Source organism: Amphiura filiformis, chromosome 3, assembly GCF_039555335.1.
Source record: "Amphiura filiformis chromosome 3, Afil_fr2py, whole genome shotgun sequence".
Taxonomy (NCBI): Eukaryota; Metazoa; Echinodermata; class Ophiuroidea; order Amphilepidida; family Amphiuridae; genus Amphiura; species Amphiura filiformis.
In genome coordinates, this window is record NC_092630.1 from 74,873,271 (window position 1) to 74,881,282 (window position 8,012).

Here is an 8,012-nt window from a genome sequence, read left to right on the forward strand (position 1 = left end):
CAGTTGGTTCTGCTAAGACTACACCCACAGCGTTAGCCGCGGTATCGTCTCTGCTGAACCCATGCATGCTAGGGTTCAACCCAGGCAAGCCCGGGGTACCCTTGCATGCTGCCCATCGCTGGCTACTACTGTGGCTGTTTGAGCCCGTAGATATGCCTGCAACAGACGGGTGTCCTCCTGCTAAAAACCCGTGAGGATTTTTGCTAAAGGACTGGTATCCTCCTGCTACAAAACCCGTGGTGGTTACCGCTCTGCTGCCTGCTACTTTGCTCCGGCGTATAGTCAGTGCTTTCGCTGGCTGCTGAGCCTTTGGACGCGCTTAGCAGTCCCGAAGGAACCGCCTGCTTGTCCGGGGACCGGAGCCCCTTAAGCAGACCTGCCATGACCCATAGGGGCTGTCACAGCGGAATCTACCGTGTCGACTGGTATCCTCCTGCTACAAACCCGCTAGGGTTTTCGCTGGTGGTTACCGCTCTGCCGCCTGCTACTTTCCTCCGACGTATAGTCAGTGCTTTCGCTGGCTGCTGAGCCTTTGGACGCCGCTTAGCAGTCCCGAAGGAACCGCCTGCTTGTCCGGGGACCGGAGCCCCTTAAGCAGACCTGCCATGACCCATAGGGGCTGTCACAGCAGAATCCACCGTGTCGACCTTACCAGTGCCCTTGGTAGATTTCTTCTTCGTCTTATGGCGATGGCGGAGTCTATCCAAATCGTCAAGCTGGAACTCGGAGAGTCCTAAGCAAAAGAAAGACATCTAGAAGATCGTGAGCACTCCCGTGGGTGAAACAGAGCGGTGTGGGTCCCATTCCGCTACCAGGGAAGGGTAAGCCCGACAGGGCCGAGCGTGCGAGGAGAAAAAGGGAGGGGCACTACTCCCCCCCCAACACGCGACTCAAGCCCAGAAAGCAAACCTGAGCACGGAGGCTGGTCGCTAACGTTAGTGGTAAAGTAAGGACAGGCTAACTTTATTACTAAATGTCAGACGGGTCCCTACCAAGCCCCACCGTATGAACATCTGATTAACTCGTCTTATCGGACGGTAATGAAGACATAACGATAGAGTAATCACCCTAACATAGCAACAATAACCTACCGTACATGAAATACAATGTGTATGTACAAACATCTATTGTAACTTACAGGCTGCAATGGTTGTTTTACGTGGGGAACAAAATGAATGGCGCTAACGAGCGGCCATTTTGAATTGCTCGTGTGTCCCGTGATACAAGCGGAGGCACGATATGTAGCTAAGTTTTGGATTGTTTTTGTCACTTTTTCGCCAGAAAATGTCGTCAAAACTATCCTCAGCCGAACAATACCGGTTTGGTTTTACCTAAGGTGTGAAACTACAACCGTATATCTCGTCTTGGTCGAGAAATTGATACACAGTGCTATGAACAATCGATAGGCATGTTTGTGTAAGTCGGAGACCAAGGAGAATAAGGGAAGATCATATGGTGTGAAGTCACCTTTTGGGTGAGTCCACCGGGGGATCGGGGGGTTTTTGTTATTTATTCATTTATGTGGGACAAAATGACTATTGGTTTTTCCGCATCTCGGGATCGATGCAAGAAGTATCTTAATCAACATCGGAAGCGGTAAGATCGACCGGTGTACTGAGTCTTCAAGAATCTCAAGTATCTGCTGCATGAATTCAAACTGAGCATAAACTTACAATGTCTTTAATTTGGAGTAATAAATAATGACATTTTGATGCATGTATTTCACTGTTTAATAGGCTGTTGATTCAAACTTCTAGATCTTAATGAATAATGAGTTGTTTTAAAGGGGAGTGTGTAGCCATACAAAATGTCCACACTTTGTACATCAGCAGGTGCATCCAGGTGTTCACTGAGTATATCAATCTAAGCTTAATACAACATCAACTGCATTGTAATAGAATATAAAGTTCATGATACATGTAGTAACTGCTCTTCAGTGCTTCATCTCATGACGGTCCAGGTGGATTCAGAGAATGTGATGCTTGCATCTGTATAGGCCTCTGTAGTGGATGACCCAATAGCATAGCCATCTTGTTATGGAGATGTGTTGTATTCCTACCGACTTCATGAATGTATGATGTGTTGTTGGAATCCAAGTCTAAGAACACGTCATACACCTCCTGTATACACAGAAAACAACCAAATCAAAGGAATCATATATTTCATATCAAAATTTGTTTACACAGATTTATAGACTAAAAAGGATGAACACCCCCCCCCCCCTCCATCCAGCCAGCACTGTTGTGTCAACCAAGTACAATCAGTTGCCAACCTGGCATGGAAACATACACTACCAGTTATTTACCGCCTAACCTAAATATTTTGCTGATTTATTTTCACACAATTCAGGTTTTTTCACCTAATTCAGGACTTCTACCTTACTCCCTAGAGGTCCCACATTATAAAAGTCTATGTTTGGCATATATAATGGTGGGGGATTATGCTGTACAAGTTGTGACAACTGTGTCATGAAGTTACATACACCCAACCTAATGCTATGGTAGTTAATCCGATTATTACGTCATTTCAACAGCGAATTGAAGAGTGGGTTGGTGTTCCCTCAAGCATATCGATGAACATTGCTATTACCCATCTATTATATTTCTATATTTCTTGTTGAAAAAGTTTTTGTGAGCATCATCCAAATTTCTTGTTTCAATCCAGCACAAATGTGACTTCACATTTTATATTCTAAAAGTGGCCAGAAAATGTGACTTCATATTCCTTGACTACTTTCAGAATAGAATTTCTATTCAATTCCAATACATACATACCTTACACAGATTATCATCTGAGGGTGGCTCATGAACATAGAACACATCAAAGAAGAAATATGGTGAGTTGGATAACTGCCGCTGTGACTGAAAAGAATGAAAAGAAAAGTACAAAAACATCTTTACTGCAAACCATGTGTACACTGGGTGTTCATGTTAAGTAGGTAATGGGGCTACATGTATGCACCTGCACAAGAACATATAGGAATGACCACAATCTGCCCATGATCCCTCTGTCAAGGGAAGAATCATGTCCAAAGTGTGATTGACTATTGCACGAACCATTGGATTTTCATCCAATCTTTGCTGTGTAAACATAAAAAGGTTAACAAGAATCAAGTTTAATTCACACACATTTTTGTACGAGTCTGTGAGAATGATTCACGGATTATTGTCGAATATTTGAGCAAAGTTACAAAGTTGAGTTATCATTATCAAGAATGCGTGAAGGCATGAGTGCTTTCATTTGTACTACATGTTAAAGTTTTCAATAGTACCAAAGTTTCCATTTAGATTATGCAGGATGCCAGGATGAAGCTACACATTAAATCATCCTTCAAACAGGACGGATTTATACCAATTCCTTCAGGATATTGTACTACTAACCTCTCTACCATCCAAAAAGCCTGGTATGCAGTTGGATCTTCCATAAATAAATATCGTCCTCACAATATATGGTGGTGGCAATACAAGCATGTCTTCAACAAATGGTAGGTCTACCTTCTCCAGACTGTAGGTCACATTAAATGGACAAAACATGGAAATAGACCCAATGTTAGTTCAGTCATACATGTACATGTAACTAATGACCCTTCTCCCCAAGTTTAACTAGTAAATATTTTTAAGCATTTATTTATATCCATCAAGAATTATCCTTTGCAGCATATGTTTATTCATCCTACCATGAGACTCCAGCACTATTCCTCCAAAAGTGTACTTTCCCCATTTATTCCTAAAGTTGCATTCAACAATCTGTGCTTAGATATGGATGTATACTGCGCCAAAAAAGTATCCTTACAGTTGGAAGAAAAATCCTAATTTTAAAACTAAACCACATTTGGGTAAATTTATTTGTTTAATAGATGCACTGTCTCATCCGGCACATTATGACACCCCATTGAATCCAATGGGACTTCAAGAAGCGAAGTTACAAGCATTTGATTAGTTTTAAATTTATGACAAACTGGCCTATTCAAAACTCCACGGACTAGACATCTGGTTTGAGAGTGGTGAATGGCTAATTCATGCGTGCCTTTAATTTCACACAAAAGGAACAAAAGAAAACTGAAACAAATGAACTGACAAATAAAATGAAAGTTATGAAAAGCACAGAGAAGTAAAAACTGAAATAAAAACTGCTTTAAATAAAGCTTCATTGAAGAAACTGTGTTGTCTCTTTGTTGCGCTTGTTGGAATCTTTTTAAAACTGGACCTTCATCTATTCAATTGCTTGTAACTTTACTTCTCAAGGTCACATTGGATTCAACGTGGTGTCATAATGTGCAGGATTAGATAGTGCATCTATTAAAAATATAAACTTTATTCCAACATGGTTCAGTTTTGGAATTGTGATTATTTTTCCAAGTGTAAGGATACTTGTTTAGCGTAGTATACATAAAAATCATGCCTCCAAGATTGACTGTCTTTTGAACTAAATAGTTGCTAGACAAGAATGCGTAGTATAGTGTGACCCGTCCACCTACATAAATCTTACACAATATAACACAAGAGCACCTATGGCGCTGTAGCCTCACCTGAATTGAATATTCACAACTAGAGATAGATGCCTTATTTGCTCTGAACAAATCATTTTATGCTGTAACATAACCCTTCATCAACTATTGATGACTATCAAGATACAGAGACAACTATAATAAAATTCACTTTGCTGGTCATTATGCAAAATTGAACCCACAGCCAAGTTGATCCATTATACTTGCGTAGTTTCCTGGTTTTCTTGTTATGTTTTTAATAATGTATATTTTGCTTCACTGTATGAGTGTTTTATGATTGTAACGTAAGATGGTAGCATACGATTTTAGATTAAGATAGTATCATTAAGTCATTTCATGTACAGCGCTTTGACCTGTTTGATAAGGCGCTTAATAAGTGTCATTTTATTATTTTTTATTAATTATCAAATCACAATTCCCCTCATAGACCCCATAAATGGATTTGGGAATAGCCATACAGGACAAGAAGATATGATGTGCTGTTGTGTTTCAAGAGTGCTCTGTATTGTCAGCAAGCTGAATCCATCCATGTTCATTTTGCAAAAGTTGTGAGTGAGCAATATATACTTACATTTGATCAAATAATGAGGTGAGATCAAACCCATCTGAGTCTTGTGTCTCATTGGTTGAATCTTGTAAGACATTGAAGAACTCATCCACATCTGACGTGAAATCCTGCATCTAAAACAATGGAAGATATACTCAAGGTCAAAATTTTCAAATGATTGACGGCTTTTTCTTCCAGCTACATAAAGTACATATCATCAGCTTTATAAAGTTTACTTTGAGGCCTGTTAAATGTCAAAAATTTCCATTTTTAATAATTACAATAAAATTTCTTATTTTGCAAATTTCAAGAATTAAATTTATTTGATATCAGAAGGACATTCCTTGTATTACACTTGTGAATGTTTTTAATAGAGAACCTTCTTCTACTGTCAACCTACCCAAACAGCTGAGTCATGTAGAAGAACTAATGCATATTCATGTAAAGGATTCATGGTGTTTTTGGTTTTCACAAATATATTCAATGCTCTTTTGATCAGGTCTAGGGGCTGGTATTTGGTGCTGTGAAGAGAAAAAAGAAACAAAAAAAAGGTAAGAATTAAAGGTTGCCATTTACATCATGTACATTGTAATTTGTACATAGCACAGAGACTTCTTTGCTCCCTGCTTGCCTCACTTGGTATTCGAGGGGCGTCTCAGTTTCATTTGTGAACAGGGCTTGTTCTAGGTTAGCATGGGAAAGGAGAAAAACATGTTCCTGATATGAAAGTTTCCATTTGACCTGACGCATGCACACTGACAAGGTAGGTAATGGGTCTATGGTGTAAGTTATTTTAAAATATCACATCATATATTGACCCTACGCTGTCCTTCACCTTCAGCAACATGTATTGTTAAATTAATTAGGGGCTGTGCAATAATTATGAGCCCCCCAAGTAAAATTTTCAAATGGTGTGCCAAAAATTGCTTCCCCCTCTCGGCCTGCAAAAAATTGCTACGCCCCCCCCCCCCATCTTGGCCTGCAAAAACATTGCTGTCTCTCCTCCTTTGCACATGTAGGCCTACATGTATACAAAATTTTTGGGTTCCAAATTTGCAAATTTTCAATGGTATAGATTATGATGCGAGCAGGAAACTTTTTAAAGCTTGTTATTTTTAGTGCCTGTAAATGTGTGCCAAAAATTGCTTGCTCCTCCCTCTCAGCCTGCCAAAATTGCTTGCCCCCGCTCAGCCTGCCAAAAATGCCCCCCCCCATCAGTTTTACCCTCCCCAAGGGCTCCTAATTATTGCACAGCACCTAACTATATATATGATGATTACAATAAGTTAAATTACTACATGATACAATGCACAATGTAGTTGATAGTTGATACTGGGGACTACATGTAGAACGTTGAATTCTAATTGCTATTCCATTTTTATAGAAACAAAATTATGCACCTGGACGAATGATTTTCAGAATAAAAACACAAATACTGGAACATGTAGAATTAGTGCTCAGGAAGTACATGTAAGCATGTGAGTTTTGCAATAAATAGCATGTACAATGAAGATAATGTGTATATTAGAAGGGTTACAGCTAATATAGGAGTACACGGCCTACATAAAAAGTTTTATTTCAATTCTGGAAACCATCAAACTCAAAGAATGTGTATTTTACTGAATGCATCCTGAAAAATCTTGCTAAAGTTTCTGTAAACTATCACATTCACACATCACTCAAACTCTACTAGCTGCAACCCTGTGTGTACAATTATGTACGGTAGTCAGTAACAATTGACTTACAAGTCTCTGGAAATAAACGGTACTCTGTTAACCTCTGATGAGAGATCCAAGCAAATTATCTGAAAAATTAAGAAATGGATAATCATGATGTAATAGATGCAGTAGTTTACAGGTTTAATAACATTTCATTTCAATTGCTCATTATGATTCTTTAGTAAAGAAAATTCTGTTCAACTTTTAATAATATTCAAGTCTTCAAATCAATTAAAATTATGATAATATTATTATTTATAAGTATTTTTATTGTTTTTAAATTTGTAAAAAATCAAATCTGTCCACCATCAGTGAATACTTACAATCTTCTCTGGACAATTCACCCTTGGCAGTAACTGTTCTTCCACCTGCTGTAAATCGCCTTCCACTTGAGGATCCTGCAACCGACTACCACTGAATGCATCTGCTTGATCTGCATGATGAGGAGGTATGGGAGGCGGAGTATCACCACTTTCACTGACCCTTGGGACAAACCCTTTTGCAAATGGATTAAGTTCTGAAGATCCAGATGTTGTTGGATGCTCGACTTGCTTAACCACATCTGTGGCAGCTGAGCTGCCTTTACCAATGCTTTCTTGGGAGCTAGATTGGTCCTTCTCTACTGGAATGACCTGTCCTGTTTTGGCAACACTTTGGTAGTTGGGACTGTTGCTGAGAACTGCATCATCTTCAATGATGTCATAATCTTTGCTAATGTTTGCAGCTGCTGAAGGCGCTGAGAATTCTTGATTATCTGAAGATTTCTCTTCTTCACTCATTTTGAAAATAGCCTGCTAAATCAATCCAATATAAGTATTTTGTGTGGAAATTTTCTTCAGATTCCTGACATCAACATATCCACTGCACTCCCTGCAGCAATCCTCTTTCACTTCACGTTGACTTTGTTTTCGTCCAGTCTTTCATGCAGTCTTTGTTGGCTAGTCCTTTTGACACGTTAGAAATTTTAGTATGTGATAAAGACTACTAAATAATTGATACTTTTTTGTATCCATTACAAAATTACGGGCTGTACAATATCGAATGGAGATGTGAAAGGGATAATAAATAGATACAGCACAATTTGGATTAATCTACTTTTTTGAAGGTAAGATTTAATAAGGCAACGTTGTATTATCGTTTCATTAACTTTATTTTTAAAACAAATATTTTTCCAAATGAAAATTATGTTTTTTAATTTTGTTTTAAATCAATTATATATCTTGGAATGTTAAAAAAAGAA

At 38.7% G+C, this 8,012-nt stretch overlaps 1 protein-coding gene across 1 annotated transcript; it reads right to left on the reverse strand.

The window, feature by feature from the left end:
• Positions 1-1,819: 1,819 nt before the first annotated feature.
• LOC140149116 (BRISC and BRCA1-A complex member 1-like) lies at positions 1,820-7,697 on the reverse strand. The gene is made up of 7 exons (XM_072171287.1): positions 7,096-7,697; positions 6,800-6,858; positions 5,455-5,575; positions 5,079-5,188; positions 3,381-3,504; positions 2,775-2,861; positions 1,820-2,120 (listed from the first exon to the last, which is right to left on the reverse strand). The coding sequence occupies exons 1-7, from the start codon at positions 7,549-7,551 to the stop codon at positions 1,947-1,949; spliced, it is 1,131 nt and encodes a 376-aa protein (XP_072027388.1). The 5' UTR covers positions 7,552-7,697; the 3' UTR covers positions 1,820-1,946.
• Between the last annotated feature and the right edge of the window lie 315 nt (positions 7,698-8,012).